This window comes from Cololabis saira, chromosome 1, assembly GCF_033807715.1.
Source record: "Cololabis saira isolate AMF1-May2022 chromosome 1, fColSai1.1, whole genome shotgun sequence".
NCBI lineage: Eukaryota > Metazoa > Chordata > Actinopteri > Beloniformes > Belonidae > Cololabis > Cololabis saira.
In genome coordinates, this window is record NC_084587.1 from 9,388,014 (window position 1) to 9,408,045 (window position 20,032).

General features: G+C 43.1%; 1 protein-coding gene across 1 annotated transcript in view; it reads left to right on the top strand.

The window, feature by feature from the left end:
- LOC133456470 (alpha-1,6-mannosylglycoprotein 6-beta-N-acetylglucosaminyltransferase B-like) overlaps positions 1-20,032 on the top strand; it is a 293,267-nt gene that overhangs the window by 271,220 nt on the left and 2,015 nt on the right. Inside the window, 3 exon segments of the mRNA XM_061734986.1 lie at positions 1,028-1,144; positions 10,184-10,258; positions 15,502-15,785. Coding sequence (XP_061590970.1) covers positions 1,028-1,144; positions 10,184-10,258; positions 15,502-15,785 — 476 coding nt within the window.

Genomic DNA, 20,032 nt, shown 5'->3' on the forward strand with positions numbered 1-20,032 from the left:
GAGTCATAAATGCGGCACTTAGTTCGTTCCGTGAGATAGTTGTTCTGCCAAGCTCTAGCTCTAAGGCGGTTGAATGTAGTCGCAGCTTTACCGATGCGGATTTCGATTTCTTTGTCCATTGAGAGATCGCTACAGATTGTCGAGCCAAGATAGGTAAAGTGGTTTACACAGTCCAATGCTTTATCATCAACAGTGACTTCTGCGTCATATGGGGATCCAGTTTGGTGCATAATTACTGTCTTCTTTATGCTGATAATCAATGCGAAGTCCGAACAAGCAACATTGAGCCTGTCCATCAAGCGCTGTAGGCCTTCTGTGGAATGGGACACTATTGCAGCATCATCAGCAAAGAGTAGTTCACGTACTAACACTTTGTGGACCTTTGATTTGGCACGAAGTCTGGCAAGGTTATACAGTTTTCCGTCAGTTCTTGTATGAAGGTAGATACTGTCCCAATCCTCCCAATCACCAAAGGCGTGATGCAAGAGAACTGAGAAAAATATGCCAAACAAAGTAGGTGCAAGCACGCAGCCTTGCATAGTGTGGCTTTAAACAGTGTTGCTCCTTGAATGTACATCCAATATGTACAGCCAGCAAATCACAACTCAAGCTGCTTCTTTGAATGTGACAGTGAGGTCACTCAAATGGCGTGTGGGGTCACCACGCTTCGACTGTGCTGGAACAGTTGCAGACTGTGGAAAAGTGGTGATCCAGTCGAGAGCATTTTACCACCACGATTGAGAGGTCGAGATTACGCTCAAGACCAGGACGAGGTTCCCTTCAGCTCTTCACCACCAGCCAGACTCTAATCAAGTTAGCAGCGAGTGTGTGATGTCGTCAGGCCGATGTGGTTCCTGACAAACGTTTCCGGGGCTGTTGTATCTGTGACACGAGGGATTAAGACAAGGGGGGGGGTCCAACCCCGCCGACAGCCTCGGCATCTTGATAACTGATGTTTAAAACAAGCTGAGTGTAACAAAGACCTATTTAAAGCCGTGACAGACGCTGTCGTCTATATTTCATGCAGGTTTTCTCGCAGCATCCCTACGCAGAGCAGTATATCGGCAGACCGCACGTCATGACGGTGGACTACAACAACTCCCTAGAGTTCGATTCTGCCATCAAGGAGATCATGAGGACCAAGGTGCTCACACACACACACACACACACACACACACACACACACACACACACACACACGCACACTCACACCTCTGTAAGGGGTGTAGTCAGAGCAGTACTCCTGTGACACCAATAATCCCCTCAGACCGAGACGCTGAGCATTTCTCAAACCGTAAAAAGGTAAAGAACATTTCTGAATACATTTCTGAATACGTTTTATAATGAAATGCCCCTTTACCCAGCGAGGGTTCGGGTAACTGGAGTCATTTCTGTGTGAAATCTGTCTCATTTTTTGCTTCTCTGCGGCAGGAAACATGCACTTACAGCGCTGGGACAGTTTTTGTTGTCGTGAGCTTGATTTATTGTTTCTAAAGTTTGGTGCGGCAGTTGCATAGTTTTACAGATGTGGGGTTGTCCCCCGTGCGTGGGTGGCAGGTGGACATCACAGAGTGCAAGTGATGTGATGAATGTGGGCTCGGGAGAATTAGAGGATGTGAGCTACTGCTGAGGATGAGACAGAGGTTGATAAAGGTGTCTATCACTCTGAACTGACCAATAAAAGGCGTAAACATGTTTTAACCCTTGTGCTGTCTTCAGATCAAGGAAGGAGGAAGAGAAGAAGGGAGGAAAGAAGGAAGAATGAAAAGAAGGAAGGGAGAAAGAAGGAAGGAAGGAAGGAAGGAAGGAAGGAAGGAAGGAAGGAAGGAAGGAAGGAAGGAAGGAAGGAAGGAAGGAAGGAAGGAAGGAAGGAAGGAAGGAAGGAAGGAAGGAAGGAAGGAAGGAAGGAAGGAAGGAAGGAAGAAAAGAAGGAAGAAAAGAAGGAAGGAAGGAAGGAAGGAAGGGAGAAAGGAAGGAAGGAAGGGAGAAAAGAAGGAAGGAAGGAAGGAAGGAAGGAAGGAAGGAAGGAAGGAAGGAAGGAAGGAAGGAAGGAAGGAAGGAAGGAAGGAAGGAAGGAAGGAAGGAAGGAAGGAAGGGAAGAAGAAAGGAAGGAAGGAAGGAAGGGAGAAAAGAGGAAGGGAAGAAGGAAGGAGAGAGCAGGAGGAAGGAAGGAAGGGAGGAGAGAGCAGGAGGAAATAAGGAAGGAAAGAAGGAAGGAAGGAAAAAGAAAGGAAGGAAGGAAGGAAGGAAGGAAGGAAGGAAGGAAGGAAGGAAGGAAGGAAGGAAGGAAGGAAGGGAAAAAAGAAGGAAGGAAGGTAGAAAAGAGGAAGGGAAGAAGGAAGGAGAGAGCAGGAGGAAGGAAGGAAGGAAGGAAGGAAGGAAGGAAGGAAGGAAGGAAGGAAGGAAGGAAGGAAGGAAGGAAGGAAGGAAGGAAGGAAAGAGGAAGGGAGAAGGAAGGAGAGAGCAGGAGGAAAGAAGGACAGGAGAATTAGGTAATTTTGACCCAAAGACCGTACAGGGGTTAAAGTGACCATATTATGGATTTGGATTCTTATCCTAACTTACCTGCAGAGTTATTATGATAAATTATCACGTTAGATGCTGCTGAGATCGCTTCCTTCTGGATGTTTTTTTTTCAACATCAGCTCTCTGTGATGTAAGCAAGGGCTGGATCTCCATATATGGTCATGTTCTCCAGGAAGAGGAAAAGCTTCAGGGGTCACTCTAAAAGCGGAGCAAGGATCGTTTTCCATCTCAGTGGTTCTGCTCATAGTTCCTACTAAACATTCTGCTTTTGTTTCCAAGATGTAATGGGGGGCGGAGCATAGCAATAAAGAAGGCCCTTGAATAAAGTCAGCGTTAATTCAGAAGTATGAACCGCAACTGGTAGATAAACTGTTATGTTTGCAACCGGCGTCTGCAAACCGTGACCAAGACGTGAGTTTCACACTTTTACATTCTGTTTCACACTCACAAGATAAAATATATGAAAAGTCATCAATTTCACCTTTTATTATCCCAAGAAAGGCTTAACTGGTGGCAGCTGTGGAGGTTGACCAATCAGAAAAATACTTGAGGTGAATCTGTTCGTTTCAAGGAAAAAACCACCCCTGATTTTCAGTTTTCATCCTCATCCTCTGACAAAATTACAGGATTTGGGACTTTTACTGGGCTCAAAGCTCCTGAGGCAGCAAAGCAGTTGCTGTTGTTGATCATTGCAAGACTTTCATTTAGGTTTTCAGACTATTCTTGAGGTTCTTTTTTCGATGAAATAAAATCATTCAGTTGAGGACAGGTCATGTGTGCTTGAGTCACAGCGTTACCGCGGTGAAGTCCTGTACGTGACGGGTCGCGACAGGAAAACATCTGTCTGCTCGGACCGTTAAACCGATCAGAGGAGTGTGTGTGTGTGTGTGTGTGTGTGTGTGTGTGTGTGTGTGTGTGTGTGTGTGTGTGTGTGTGTGTGTGTGTGTGTGTGTGTGTGGAGATTCAGCTGAAGCTGATGTGCGTCGGCGCCTGAGAGAACTTTCTCACGGCGTCGTCTCGTCTGCGTCGTCAGTCCAGCAGCGTCGTTTGACCGCCATGACTCCATCACCTCTGAAAGAGCTGATGGACCACTTCACTCTCCACTGGCGACTCCTTCATGCAAACACACACACACACACACACACACACACACACACACACACACACACAGGCACAAATTCAGACTTATCCAAGCACACACAACCACAACTGAGACGCAGGCGACCGGCACACAGAGCCTTACCTGCACATTACAGCCATTAACGTCAGGACACACACACACACACACACACACACACACACACACACACACACACACACACACACACACACACACACACACAGGCTCATGTTCAGTCATGCGGGACAAAGCAATCTCTGGGTCGCTCACAAGCCTCCGTGTTCCAAATAAATCCTTTTCTCCATCTCTCTCCCTCTGTCTCTCCTTCTTTCCTTTTCCCTCTCCTCCTTCTGTTGCTCTTCCGTCCTTAAGTTTGTCTCCCTCCGTTTCCCCAAAACATCCAATTAATTTCCCTCTTGTTTGGGTCCAAACTGGTTCGTTGTATCATCGTCTCAGGGATGTGTCGGGTGTGGTGCTGTGGCTCGCTTGAAGGGGAGATATAATTTCAATCGCCGGTGCTTGAAAATGTCGTTTGTACGTGGAGTTTTGGTGTTCTTTTTTGTTCTTTTGTGTAGTCATGTTATCACCGAGCACTAAAAAAAGAGAGCAAGACTGCAAAGGAGGAGCTGAGCATCGGTTGCCATGGGGAACCTCCCTGATAACCTTGCCTCAGATTTTATATACAATAATGTTAAAGGTGGCGTATAATGTAAAAAATGCATTGTAAGTGCTTGAGCATATATATTTATATGTGGGAGGTGAACCAAGACGGCTCTATTGAGCCAAGACGGCTCTTTAGAGCCAGTTCGGGTCTGAATTTCATTAACCCTTGTGCTGTCTTCGGGTCAAAATGACCTAATTCTCCTTCCTTCTTCCCTTCCTCTTTTCTCCCTTCCTTCCTTCCTTCCTTCCTTCCTTCCTTCCTTCCTTCCTTCCTTCCTTCCTTCCTTCCTTCCTTCCTTCCTTCCTTCCTTCCTTCCTTCCTTCTTTCTTTCCTCCCTTCCTTCCTTCCTTCCTTCCTTCTTTCCTCCCTTCCTTCTTTTCTCCCTTCCTTCCTTCCTTCCTTCCTTCTTTCTTTCCTCCCTTCCTTCCTTCCTTCCTTCCTTCCTTCCTTCCTCCCTTCCTTCTTTCCTTCCTTCCTTCCTTCCTTCCTTCTTTTTTCCCTTCCTTCCTTCTTTCCTCCTGCTCACTCCTTCCTTCTTCCCTTCCTCTTTTCTCCCTTCCTTCCTTCTTTCCTTCCTTCCTCCATCTTCCTTCCTTCCTTCCATCCTTCCTTCCTTCCTTACTTACTTCTTTTCTCCCTTCCTTATTTCTTTCCTTCTTTTCATTCTTCCTTCCTTCCTTCTTTTCTCCCTTCCTTCTTTCTTTCCTTCTTTTCATTCTTCCTTCCTTCCTTCCTTCCTTCCTTCTTTTCTCCCTTCCTTCTTTCTTTCCTTCTTTTCATTCTTCCTCCTTCCTTCCTTCCTTCTTTTCTCCCTTCCTTCTTTCTTTCCTTCTTTTCATTCTTCCTTCCTTCCTTCCTTCCTTCCTTCTTTTCTCCCTTCCTTATTTCTTTCCTTCTTTTCATTCTTCCTTCCTTCCTTCTTTTCTCCCTTCCTTCTTTCTTTCCTTCTTTTCATTCTTCCTTCCTTCCTTCCTTCCTTCCTTCTTTTCTCCCTTCCTTCTTTCTTTCCTTCTTTTCATTCTTCCTTCCTTCCTTCCTTCCTTCTTTTCTCCCTTCCTTCTTTCTTTCCTTCTTTTCATTCTTCCTTCCTTCCTTCCTCCTTCCTTCTTTTCTCCCTTCCTTCTTTCTTTCCTTCTTTTCATCCTTCCTTCCTTCTTTCCTCCCTTCTCTTCCTCCTTCCTTGACCCGAAGACAGCAGGGGTTAAAGGGTTAAAGGGCCTCAGGGTCCGGATGTTGGACCATCGGTCCAGATCTGGACCAGAGTGGACTCATCGGTGACTTCTGATGTGCAGGATTCCTATGAAGCTTCATGGGAGAATATTATATAATAATATATAATATTATATAATATAATATACAGACTCAGCTCCAACCCTGTCTATACGAAACAGGAAGTGACCAAATGAAGCACAAAACAACCATAGTTGTTTAAAAAGTGAGAAATATAAAAGCAGAGATGCAAAGTAAATGCTTTGGGCCACAAAAAAAAAAACCCACAAAGAAATGTTACATTTGCAAAGAGGAGACTCTGAATGGGTAAAGTGACTATAATGTAACAAGAAGAAAAGGATTGTACAAATCTGTCCAGACGAGCTGCTGCAGACGCTCAAATCTGTGACTGACAGAACTAAACAAGAACCGAGTACAGAGGCTGTTCCTGTCTGAGTGTTTACCCTCAGTTTCATCTTAGAGACCAACGTGAGGACTCGATCAGTGTGTGTGTGTGTGTGTGTGTGTGTGTGTGTGTATGTGTGTGTGTGTGTGTGTGTGTGTGTGTGTGTGTGTGTGTGTGTGTGTGTGTGTGTGTGTGTGTGTGTGTGTGTGTGTGTGTGTGTGTGTGTGTGTGTGTGTGTGTGCGTGTGTGTATTACCACTTGAATTATATCACGCCTGCAAATTGCTTTGCAGCGGTTTTCACCTGAAATGAGCCGAGTCTGATTTCACACGTGGTTGAACATTAGAACGCTTTGATTTCAGATTGGAAATGCAATTTAGCGAGTGGCGTGTCGTTTACGGAGGCAGGACTCTTGCATTAAGGAATTATGGGATTTTGAATCATTGGACTATCATCCTCTTTACGAGAGCTTATCTTTGCTATAAACACATTACCAGGCAAACGGTCCACATTTGTACATGCTCCAAAGACCTTTCAAAGGCTGGGATATCTAATACATATTAAAGCTGTGGCCGTTAAATAGTGTTTCAGATTGTTTTGTTGTTTCTTTTGGTTCGGGGGGTTCTCACAATTGCAACCCTTCTAGTCGATGAGAGTGGCCTCACATCTCACAGCTGATCAGCATCTCTGATCCACACGTGGAGTCTCTTTAGGCGTACCTGAGGAAGGCACAGAGAGCTTCTGGTTGATTTTCAGATTAAAACGCCACCAACGGGCTGCAACTCGAACAGTGACACAGCATTAGTCCGTAAACAGTTCAGAGGGAAAAGATTTCAGGAACACGAATTTAGACTCAGAAAATAACGTTTTTACTGACACTTTTTCTTTTAATACCTATTACAGCAGAGAGGACAAGACAAGGTGAAATTTAAGTTTTTAAATTACACGAGGACGGAGCAGAACCCCTGCAAGACTCAGACCTTAGACTATGTTGACAGTAGGGCTGTTCGATTTTGCCCAAAAATAAAATCTCGATTTTTTTCTCTCAAAATCCGATTTTCGATTACGATTACGATTATTTTGTGAATTGATAAAAGGCAAAGAAATGATTTCAAATATGCTGTTTTTTTATTGAACATTTGCCCCATTGGGCTTAAAGTGCAAACTTTGCTCTTATTAAACCAAAAATGAATGAATAAAGTGCAAAACTCTGTAAAATAAGTTGAAAAAAAGTTTAAAAAAATATAATATAAAGTTTTATCTCTGAAAAAAAAAAATCAGCAAATCAGCACTTGCAAACATACAGTAAGTTATATTTCCAATTAAATAAAACAAGACATTTTCTAATTAAACTAAACTGGGTCTTTGCATGCTAAATAATAATGCAACCCATGAAGGAGGTAGAGGTGTGTAATGTCAGTCATTACATTTGCTATTCACATTTGCAAGTTTTTTGCAAGGAACACGAGCCGGTCTACCGCATCTGGCTTGAGGGATGCCCGGTGGCATGTTACAACGACCCCTCCTACACTAAAGAGCCTCTCCCATGGGGCACTTGTCGCAGGTATTGAGAGGTATTTACATCAATCATTAATATGGTATCAATCATTAATATGTGTGCAGACAAGGTATAAAAAAAAAAAATAAAAAAAAAAAATGAAAAATCGATTTTACGATTTTCACGTTTTAACATCGTTCTAATTACATAATCGCGATTGCGATTTAAAATCGATTAATCGAACAGCCCTAACCTCTAGCTGGTGTTGGTAAATCTCTAGGTAGTGTAAACTCTAGTGTGTTAGAGTCAGCAGTCATAGTTGCAGCTATAGAACAAGACTATAATAGTTAGTCTCAAATATAGCTTGGTGGTAGATATGCTGCTATAGGCCTATGCTGCAGGGGGGCACCGACATGATCCGCTGGGCGGTGCCTCTCACCCTTCCTCTCTTCTCCATTTCCATTTGTATTTATTATAAGTATCTCATAGCTATCATTTTTGTCCATCGCTCCTGTAGTTTTTTGTGCCGGCCCCCCCTTTTCTTTTCTTTTTTCTCTTTTGTTCATGGTTTAGCATCCTCTGCCGGTGGAGAAGAGCATCTCTGAATGCACAACACCGGATCCTGCAGCGTGGGAGTGAGAGGGGCAGGGTAACGGCCCGGTCAGGCGGGGGAGAGATTTGTCCGTCAAGTCTCCTCTCCCTGGCCCTGCCCCTTCTCAACCTTTCCCCGACCCTGCACCCCAACCTGGGGCTTGCTGATTGGGCCGGAGCTTCGGGAGCTGCGTGCTGGCCTGCGGTCCCCACCTCCGGTCATTCCGTTGCTGCTTCCACCTGCCTGCTGTGCTGTTGCCGTCCCTGACCCCCAGTCTGGCCCTCGGCAGGAGGGTCCCCCCTAATGAGCCTGGTCCTGCTCAAGGTTTCTTCCCTCCTAAAGGGGAGTTTTTCCTTGCCACTGTTTGGCTTAAGGTTTTTCTCCCACTATGGGAGTTTTTACCTGCCATTGTTTATGTAATAATTGCTGGGTCTCTGAAAAGCGTCTGGAGACAACTTTTGTGATATTAGACGCTATATAAATCAAATTGAATTGAATTGAAAAGCCGTTTCCTTTTTCATGTGATTCAAAGCAGAAAAAGTACTCTTCAGCTCCACATACCTATTGGCGACAAAAGCAGCCTCCTCTACTTTGGTTTGTTTACATCGGTTCCATGTGCCTGGGTTGCCATAGCAACCGTCCAGATTACAAAAACATCAGTGAGACAGCAGATCACTTCCAATATAAAACTCAAACAGTCAGGAAGACCAGGTTCTGACTGGATACGTCTAAAAATCACGTTTATGGTGCAACGTGACCAGTACTCGAGTTGTAAAAAAAAATCAGGGAGGATGGTGGATTTTATCATATGGGGACAGATCATTTGTGCTGATTACAAATAATATAATATACTACAAATAATAGCAGTGACCAAAACACCTGCAGAAATACTGCAGGAATGACATAGCAGCAGTTAAATGCAGCCTTCTGTAAGCTTTAAATATCCACTGGACTTACATCAAATACATCAAAACACAACAATAAAAAACACTTTTCTGAACTTATCAATGTGACTCTGTCCTTCACAGGATAAGTAAAATGGATCACTGCAAAAACGCAAAATCTTAACAAGAATATTTGTCTTATTTCTAGTTAAAATGTCTCATTTTAGTAAAAAAATCTCATTACACTTAAAACAAGACTCATCACTGGAAAAAAACAACAATTTTCACCTGTTTCAAGTAGATTTTCACTTGAAATAAGTAGAAAAATCTGCCAGTGGAACAAGATTTTTTTGCTTGTAATGAGAAGATAAATCTTGTCCCACTGGCAGATTTTTCTACTTATTTCAAGTGAAAATTTACTTGAAACAGGTGAAAATGGTCAAATAAGTTATTTTTCTGGTGTTATTTTCTTTTTAGATGACTCTAAATGTTGAAATAGCAGTAAAACCACATTCATTGATGAAATGACATAAGGATTGGAAAGGGGGGATGGCAGTTTTACAGGGGGGATGATTTTGACCGTTTTTATTTCAGGGGGGGTGTCATCCCCCCTCATCTCGAGTACTGAACGTGACGCATGTCCAAGCTGTATCCGAACGTGCACATCTGGCGCCGGGCAGCGAGTCGTCGGGTAGTGACATCACGTACCGCGGGAGGCTCCTGCTGCAGTGAGCAGGACCTTTTTAAGCTTTGGTGAACTTACTTTCCTAAAGATCGTTCTACACTCCAACATCAGCTAAAAGAAAAAAACAAGGGCAGACGTAGTTGATCAGGATCACAAAGTTCAGGAAGTTTTGTCTCGATTCATCATTTAGACCCAGATATAAGCAGATGAAGTCTTCCTTTTAAAAGCAACGGCAGTTTTCTTCCATGAGACAGTTTGTAAAATCTGAAGCGAACATGTTGCTGAGAGCCAGAAACACAAAACATATCCAGTCTTCCCGGCCCGTGGCTAATTAGGCCAATCATAACTGTGCTTTAGTTAGAAAACTGGCTCGTCGCAGCAGGGGGCGCCTATTGTTACGCAGATAGAGCCTAATGAATTTCCAAGCAGTGACACGCTGTGATTAAGCCTCACAGAAACCCGACAATAGAAGCCGGCGTCTGCCAGGAGAACAGGGAGCGGGCAATTTATCGGGATGAATGCGAGCGATGATTTGAGGGGAAAAACAAAGGTATCCTGAGAATAACGAGGCGGGGGCTGCGCTTGTGTGTGTGTTTTCAGGTGGAGCCTTACCTGCCGTACGAGTACACGTGTGAGGGGATGCTGGAGAGAGTTCACGCCTACATCCAGAATCAGGTGAGGTCTTTCAGAACAAACCACATGCACGGAGGGCGTCGCCAGCTATTCAACACTCCCGTGTTTACTCGTCTCGGAGGCTGCACAATTCCCTTCTCTGCTCAATTTTTCATGTCTCAAGGCCCAATATTTCATCAAGCTCAGCTCGTGTGTGTGTGAGGGTCGTGGTCTCGTGGCTTATATAAGACTGTTGGCTCAGAATCGATCTCAGGAGTCACGTTTTTTTGTCCATATAATACCAGTATCAACAGCATGCACTTCTGTCTACAATGGTTAAAAGTTGAGGACAGAATGAATGCTGCACTTCTGTTTTCAATATGGAAGGTTTTACAATCCAAGACTCCATTATATCAGTACAATCAGACACAATCTAGAGTCATATACAGATGCCACTAGACGGGCCAAAAAGGGCCGGTTTTTACGGTGGCCGACAAGGGCCAAACGCACTGCAACGGCCTAATGCGTCTCAGTTAAGGAAAACGGCTTCAAGTACAGAAACAATTCAAATTCAAACTCAAAACGAGGTACAAAAAGAGGAACAAGGTTCAAATGAAAAAACGTGCTGCAAAAAACAAAGACAAATGCAGCATCATCAAACGCTGCAAATAGAGAAACGATGCAAAGCACAAAACAATATAAAACAAGAAACCTTCTTCAAAAGAAAAACGCTTCATAACCGGTTACCAAACCTGCAGGGGGCGCTCTCAGCGTAACAGCTCAGTGGACAGACACACGGGATGTAGAGAGAGACCGAACAGCTGAATGTAACGTTAAAATATAATAAAGAAACGTCTCGTGATGTACAGCGTTGTACAGTGATATAAACCACATTATATCACATTACCGTTCCCGCTGTTTAAACCATGGATGTAAACACTGTGGTTCAGTCAGCTGTTCGGTCTCTCTCTACGTCCCGTGTGCAGCGCGCTTGATGATGTTGCATTTGTCTTTGTTTTTTGCAGCACGTTTTTTTCATTTGCACCACCTTCCTCTTTTTGTACCTCGTTTTGAGTTTGTGAATTTGAATCGTTTCTGTACTTGAAGACGTTTTTCCTTAACTGAGACGCTGCAGTGCGTTTGGCCCTTGTCGGCCACCGTACGTTTTCACTTCCTAAGCCAAACACTAATTTTCTGAAGCATACAGTAGAATATTGATCAATGAAATCATGGAATTCTTTACCACTATATGACTAAATTAACACGGAAATCAATATTCAAAAAGCAAATTAAGAAACATATGGAATATCATATGTATAGGATACCATACACACACACACACACACACACACTTATACAGATACATATACATACTGGACAGGGTAAGGTGTATATTTGATCTGATTTTCATGGCCTAGATGATGTTTTACTGTATATTGGAATGTTTCATGTATTTTTTTTGTTTTAAGATAATGATTTACATGTACGGTAAAGTTTAATGTAGGTTTGTCGTGTTATTTCGTTTTCTTTCTTTATGTCTTGGTTTTAACTGTATGTTTTAAATGTATTGTTTTTTAATGTGGACCCCAGTTAGGCCACGTTTACACATACCCGGGTATTTACAAAAACAGATATTTCCCCCTCTACGTTTTGAAAAATACCATCATTTACACAAACCCGGATAAATACACTGTTAAGGTGCTATGAGCATCCAAACCTGCAGGGGGCAGTGTAACGAGAAGATAAAGTCATGCTAGCCAATCGGAATCCTGGAAAAAAAACATGTGACACGAGTAACTTCCAGTTACTTCCAAGATGAACGAGAGTCTTTCGTTAGGAGCGACAGAGAAGTGGAGTTACTTTTAAGTGTGACTTTAGAATATAAAACAAGTAAAATACAAGAAAATATTGACGGTGGCCAAACTAATTGTAAACACAGGTCGCACACATGACGCTGGTGACGTTTCTGTCGCATAATGTGACGTCCTGAAGCCTAAATCTCCGTTTCCCTCCGTTTACAAGCAAACGTGAAGATGGAATTTTTTGCAAATCTCCACTTTGGCCAGAGTTTTCAGAAATGATAGTTTTTGGTGACTTTGAGCTCCGTTTTCGTGTAAACGAACGGCCAAAACGCATGAAAACACCAACGTTTTTGCTACGTGTAATCAGGGCCTAAGACTAGCTGTGTTTAAGGGCATAGCTAATGGGGATCCTTACAAATAAACAAATAAACAAGTAGCCACTGGTTGTAAAGGCTCTTCTGCCCCCCCATGAGCTCTACAGTCATCCAGAATCTCCTGAGTCTTTGCAACGGGTGTGGAATATGAAGAAAAAGCAAGTCCCATTGATTAAGGCATCATCATATTGCAAAGAAATCAAAGATCGGTGGCTTCCACAGGAAGTTTCGTCCGCATCTGCAGGTCCTCCCCCTGGAAAACAAAGCCACACCCAGAAGAACCAGACTAAGTCTTTGTATGAAAGACAAAAACAATCGAGAGGGGCGATTAGTCCGCTAATGCTATTGATGAGCGTTTCCAGCTTCATGGCACGCACCCACAGGGACTTGCATCCTCTCTTGGGATTTCTTCTCATGCACATCTGAAACGAGAAGGATGACAAATTCACAGTTTTAATCAATACAGCTGTCCACACAAGTGTGGATCAGTGAGATTTCCCTGCAGCAGGTGTGGACAGGTGCCGCGTGCTGAATACACAAGAAAGCAGATTTAGCTGTGTTTGCAGTTTTATTCATTTGCATGAATTAAAAACTCAGTTCTGAAAACTTCAGACAGAGATTTCAAAGTTGAAAGTGAGACATTTTACTGTTGAAATCTCTCTCTTTGAAGTCGATAGCAGCAACACGGACGACAAATGTCTCTTAGAGTAAAGACGGAGAGAGTTATGAAGACGTGAAACTGTGTCTACGGTTCATGATGTCATCAGGGGACACGGCTGAAAATAAGTCTTGGATGTCCGTGAAAACTGTCCTTTGTATGGGGGGTCAAAATGTGAAAGTCTCCTTGGAAAGCATGAATAATGCATCCCCCGGACTGAAGAGGAGAGGAACCATCTGTCGCTCAGCTCCAACGCAGCATCTCTGAAATTCAAGATTCAAAGCATTCCCTGCATGAACAGTACGGACCGCACATGTGCAATGAAATTCTTACTCGGCTGTCCAGACTGAACGGTGACCTTAGACGCAGACATCGCCGCTCTCTGCAGGCGTTTGTGGTCCATGATGGCAGCGCTGCCAACGCTGATGCAGCTGCTCAGGATGGGACTGAGACCCCAGTGTTGGTGACGATGCTAGCTGAAGTCCTGGGGCCTCATTTATAATAGATTGCGTAGGATTCATACTAAAAGTGCACGTGCGCCAAAAAGCCGAAAAAAGGGCGTGCGCACAAAAAAAATCCTGATTTATAAAACCGTGTGCACGCACATCTGCACGCAATGTTATCTTTATAAATCCCAGTCCAGCTGGAAGGTTGCGCACGTGAATTCGCCTCATACCCCGCCCTCTACACACTCATTTCATACCATAAATGGCGAATGCAAAGTACTTGATGATTGCATTTGCCTATGAATGAGCCTGCTGAGCATGTGCAGCGCCACCTGCAGTCTGTTTCTGCTGCGTCAGGATGAATGAGACGTGTCGAGCCAGGGCAACCGTGCCACTAAATTTCACGGAGACTGAGATCGAGATGTTGTGGATGAGGTGGAGGCAGGAAAACCACATTATTTGGTGGTCACAGTAGTGATATCACTAACAAAAATAAAGCGGGTGAGTGGCAGCACGTCGTTGCTGCGCTAAACGCTGTGTGCAGAAATAAAAGAAGTGGTGTGATTTGAAGGTGGAGGCCAAGAGGTACGGAGCCCCTAAAGGGACACGGACACGTAAAACTCATTATATATATTAAAAAAATCTGTGTCCCTTTAGGGGCTCCGTAGAGCGGCCCGGCACTCTTTTGTTCTGTCCTCAGTCACTCTCCAGTTGTCGCGGTGGGTGACGAGGAGGTTCACGGCCCGGCGTGTCCTGCACCGCGGCTGCAGCAGCAGCACCAGAGTCCTGACTGACGCTGAGCTTCAAGCACAGAAGGACACGATCAGCGCTATTATATTATAAGTCTGATATGTGATGACATTAAAAGTGGCTTCATTTCACCGCCTCACCGCCTGCGTCGCCAGTTCCCCATATCTTCAAAATGTTTGTGCGCAAGGGTCAGGGTTGGAGTAAAGATACACACATTTTTCCGTTAGTTTCTTTTTTTTAAATCCCAACCTGCGTAGAAGGTGGTGTGCGCATGTTTCAAGCCCTGTTTTGTGCGCATGCAAGCTTTATAAATGAGGCCCCTGTTCCCTGTCCTGACAGACTGAGGGGGGCCTGATGGCACGGTTGCTCTAGTGTCTGTGGAGTGGACAGCTGGCACATCTGGAAGGGCAAACATGGATGCTGAGAGGCTGCTCCCATCCAGACAGCTTGTTCTTCAGGGAAGGCTTTGCATCTTCCAGCAGGACGATGAGAAACTGTCCTGCATCCAATAAAAAGCGCTGCGTCATGGTGGAAGAGTGCAGGTGCCGACCTGGTCTGCCTGCCGTCTAGACCTGTCATCAAGTGAGAGCATTTAAAGCATCATAAACACAGAATCAAACAAACTTAGCAGACGCAGGACCATTGACCATGTTCAAGGATGAGACGACGTTCCTCTCCCAGAGCTCCAGCCGCTGGTCTCAACACCTAACTCTGGTTTAGACGTGTTGCTGCCATCAAATTCAAAATGATCTTTTTTCTTCAAAATAATGCATTTTCTCAGCTTTTTACATTAAAATGTTTTGGGGGGGAGTTGGGTTTCTACATTTGCTCATTTCAGGGTCGACTCCTGCAAAGCTGCATCAGCATCACTTGCACATGTGATCCCGTCTCTCCAAAGAGGCTTAATTCTGTTTTTACTCCACACACGCACAAATGCGTTTCCCTGCAAATCTGCTCACTTCCATCTCACACGTCTAACTGCAGCGATGTTGTGCTTAACAAAGCACGTGCTGCAAATACCTTCCGGCACGTTATTGACTGCGAGTCGATACGGCGCCTGAAGGCATCTCTTGTAGACACAAATGGAAAACCGACTGTAGTTTTAATAAACTCATGCTGCTCTATTGAGTAACAGAAAACCACTTGCTGTCTGAACAAAGCAGCGGTTTATGTGCTGAGCCGTAAATGGCCCATAAAAGGACTATATGGTATTCTTTTAACAGTTGGATTAACAAAACAAACACAGCACAGTCTAATTTTCTTCATATTTTCCTAGGAGTTTTGTGCCCCGGAGCCTGCTTTTATTCCAGCCAACGTCTCCAGACAAGGATCTGCTGCTGGCAGCGGCGGGTTGGGACCTCTGTTTGTGCCGCTGCCCAACTCCACGGTGCTGGTGTGGACATCTGGCGTGCCGGCTCCCGCCGCCTGGCCGCCCCTCAGCTCCCTCCGGCTGCTCGTGTCTCTGGAAGGGCAGTCGTGTGTCGACGCCTGCCAGCTGGCGGGTTTTATCTGCGAACCGGCCCACTTCCGCTTCATCAACAACAAGGAGGCTCTGCGCGGGTAGGTGGAGGGAAAGTGGGGTACGCTCGTATCATTAGAATAAAGAAATAAAAACCTAGCACTGGCATGGCAGCACCTGGTTCCAACTGGACTCTCAGCAGTCTGACCAGCTCTGATCCAGCTGGACATACTATGGGATTCTGGCTTGTGTTGTTCTCTCAGATGGAAGTCGCTTTGGATAAAAGCGAAAAATGACAGTATTAGTAGTAGTAGTAGTAGTAGTAGTAGTAGTAGTAGTAGTAATGGTAGTAGTCAGTACTCGAGTTGTAAAAAAAAAAATCAGGGGGGATGGTGGATTTTATCATATGGGGAGAGATAATTTGTGCTGATTACAAATAATATAATATATTACAAATAATAGCAGTGACCTAAACACCTGCAGAAATACTGCAGGAATGACATAGCAGCAGTTAAATGCAGCCTTCTGTAAGCTTTAAATATCCACTGGGCTTACATCAAATACATCAAAACACAACAATAAAAAACAGTTTTCTGAACTTATCAATATGACTCTGTCCTTCACAGGATAAGTAAAATGGATCACTGCAAAAACTCAAAATCTTAACAAGAATATTTGTCTTATTTCTAGTTAAAATGTCTAATTTTAGTAAAACAAAATCTCATTACACTTAAAACAAGACTCATCACTGGAAAAAACAACAATTTTCACCTGTTTCAAGTAGATTTTCACTTGAAATAAGTAGAAAAATCTACCAGTGGAACAAGATTTTTTTGCTTGTAATAAGAAGATAAATCTTGTCCCACTGGCAGATTTTCCTACTTATTTCAAGTGAAAGTTTACTTGAAACAGGTGAAAATAACTTATTTTTCTGGTGTTATTTTTCTGGTGATGACTCTAAATGTTGAAATAGCAGTAAAACCACATTCATTGATGAAATGACATAAAGGATGGAAAGGAGGGATGGCAGTTTTACAGGGGGGATGATTTGGACCGTTTTTATTTCAGGGGGGATGCCATCTCCCCTCATCCCCCCTCATCCCCCCTCAACTCCAGTACTGATAGTAGTAATAATAGTAGTCATAGTAGTAGTAGTATAAAGCCGTGTACAAAGGTGAACTGAGATTTTTGTCAGATTTAGACTTTTACTTATCAAAAACCTTAGCTCTGCAGCTTACAAAACATCTATTTTGTCAAGTCAGACTATGGGGATAGGTTTACCAGAAAATTTAACTTCGTTGAAATTTTTTTTTAAATGTACCTCAATTTAACATTTTTATAGCTGTAGTTACTGTGGGGGACATTCAAATTCAAACAAACATAATAAAATTGTAAAGCGTAATAAGAAAATTTAATTAACTAAAATTCAACTGAACTTAACCAAAATTTCTAGTTTTACAAAAAAATGTAACTGTACTTATTTGAAAGAAATGTTAAATTTGAAAAGTACCTTAACTTAATGAGACTTTTATAGCTTCTTAACTGAAGTTAACAGGGGGAAAAATTCAATCAAATGTAACTGAAATTTTATAGTGTTATAAGAACATTTAATTGACGTTAACAGAAAAATACTCAAATTCAACCAAAATGTGTAGTTTTACAAGCAATCAATCAATCAAACTTTATTTATGTAGCGCTTTTCATGCATATATAAAAATGCAACACAAAGTGCTTTACATAAAATGTTAAACAAACGTAAAAAAAAAGCAAATGTAACAGAATGTTTTTTTTATGAACTTAACTAACATTTTTATAGGTTTACAAGAGTAATATAACTGAACTTAATTGAAAAACTATAAAAATGTGTAAGTTAACTGTACTTAAAAAATGTATGGCTTTAAAAGAAAATCTAACTAAACTGGGAAAAATTAAAAAATGTAACTGAACTAACATGAATTTTACTGCTGTCCTCTCAGAGGGGAAGTAAGTTAACATCTGTGATTTCCCTTTCAGCTAATTAGTGGGGGACATTTTCAAGTTGACCTTAAATGTTACACAGAACAAGCAACAGTAATACAATAGTTTAGGTCGTGGCAAATGGATCTGACCTGAAAAATGATCCGTCGACTTAGAGGTATCCAAACATCGTTATTTATTTATCCTGCTGTGCAGCTTTTTGACCCACTGCCGTTGTTTTTAGTACTTCAGTATAAAACTGGTAAGGTTTGGAGCATCGTTTAGAGCCGTGATTCCCAACCCCCGGTCCCCGGACCGGTACCGGTCCGTAGAGCCGTTACTACCGGGCCGTGGAATGGCTTGTGTTCCGATCATAATTAGGGCTGCAATGATTCGCCGACGTTGTCGACAAAAAAGCGATAATCAAAATTGTCACCAGACGTTTTTTTCCCAATGGAGTGAGGCATCTCACTTCACTTCACCTCATACAATCTCTGCCGAGAGCAGCGCTGCACGACAGGGTCTCAGCAGCTTTTCTTTTTTTTTGCGTGTCAGCGCAGTTGCGGGTAACAAAACTTGGCACTGGGGGTTCTAGGATTTTTCTGAAACAGGGGCCATTATGGGGCCAAATGTAACCTTCAGGGGCCAACAGTATTAAGCCCCTTTCACATAGAGGGCGCAAAGCGGGACCGCAGCCGGCTTTCCCATTCATTGTGTATGTGCTGCCGCAGCGCAAGAGTGGACCGCTCTGCTGGCGAGCTTGGCGGCGCGGGAGAGGCCACCTGCCACGGGCGTTTCACCTGCCTGCGTCTGAATTGAACATTTTTTAATTTCATCGCGCTGTGAGGGCATCTCGGTGGAGAGAAGGTGGTTGTCATCCTGCTGAGGACCCACTCCAAAACAGGCTGTCAAACTGCTCCCTGTTCAATCTGAAGTAGACCTGGTCATCATGGAGCTGTAGCTCCAACGAGCCTGGATTCCCCCAAATCTTCTCAAGTCTTCTCATGAGGATTTCATGGACCCTCCTTGCTGCTGCTGCTCGTCTCCTCCTCAGAAGAACTAAAGCCAGCATCCCCCCTGAAATAAAAACGGTCCAAATCATCCCCCCCCGAAATAAAAACGGTCAGAATCATCCCCCCTGAAATAAAAAAAGTCCAAATCATCCCCCTGTAAAACTGCCATCCCTCCTTTCCATCCCTTATGTCATTTCATCAATGAATGTGGTTTTACTGCTATTTCAACATTTGGAGTCATCACCAGAAAAATAACACCAGAAAAATAACTCATTTGACAATTTTCACCTGTTTCAAGTCAATTTTCACTTGAAATAAGTAGGAAAATCTGCCAGTGGAACAAGATTTATCTTCTCATTACAAGCAAAAAAATCTCAGATTTTTCTACTTATTTCAAGTGAAAATCTTTGAAAAAAAATTGTTGTTTTTTATTTACTTTTTGTATGAACAGCAGCAAAGTTGAATAAAATATCTATTTTTCATTGAAGTACCCATCTTTCTCGTGTTTATTATCATTTGCCACATAATTAAAGCAACCTCATACTAAATTTAAGAAAACAATTTTTGCATTTTTTTGTCATATAATTTCATCCAAAACTTGTATAAATCGAAATGTGTTTCTTTGAGTGGCAGCCCTGTCATGGCTTGGCGGACAATAAGTTCTGGTACCCGACCGGACTGAACAGCGCCATGCACAGGTGCTGTATGCAGGTTAGGTTCAGTCAGCTGCAGAGATGAGCGGACCTCAGCAAACCTCCATGAGTCGTTTCTTTACTGGTTGTTCGAGTAAAAGAAATGGTGATGAACAAGTAGAAAATCCTACCAAAAAGAAAAGCAAAAGCTTTAATCGCAAGTACGACATTATGTATATAAAATATGGATTTGTTGCAACGGGCGATTTGGAGGCGCCAAACCCACTATGTATTTTATGTGGAGAAACGCTCGCCAACGAAGCAATGAAGCCATCCAAGCTTCAAAGACACTTAAATACAAAACATCCTTCTCTCAAAGACAAACCAGTGGATTTTTTCGAAAGGGAAAAACGTGAGTTACATTTGCAGAAGCAAGTTTTAAAGGCCACAACATCAGCTAACGTCGCTGATGATAGCCTGCATTTTAAAATGCATAGTTTTTTTCTAAAATGTTTATTAAAATTGACATAAATTGTCAACCGGCCCCTGAGCTTTTTGTTTATACTTCTGCTGGTCCTTGGCTCAAAAAAGGTTGGGAACCCCTGGTTTAGAGTACTAAATAGGAAATTGACTTGATTGCTGCAAAATATGGTCAAAGTCATCAAGACCTCATTTAAACACCTCTTGTTATCCAGTGAAAACAGTTTTAGTGAAGTTTCCAAATGTACGTTTTGTAAAGGCAGTGAA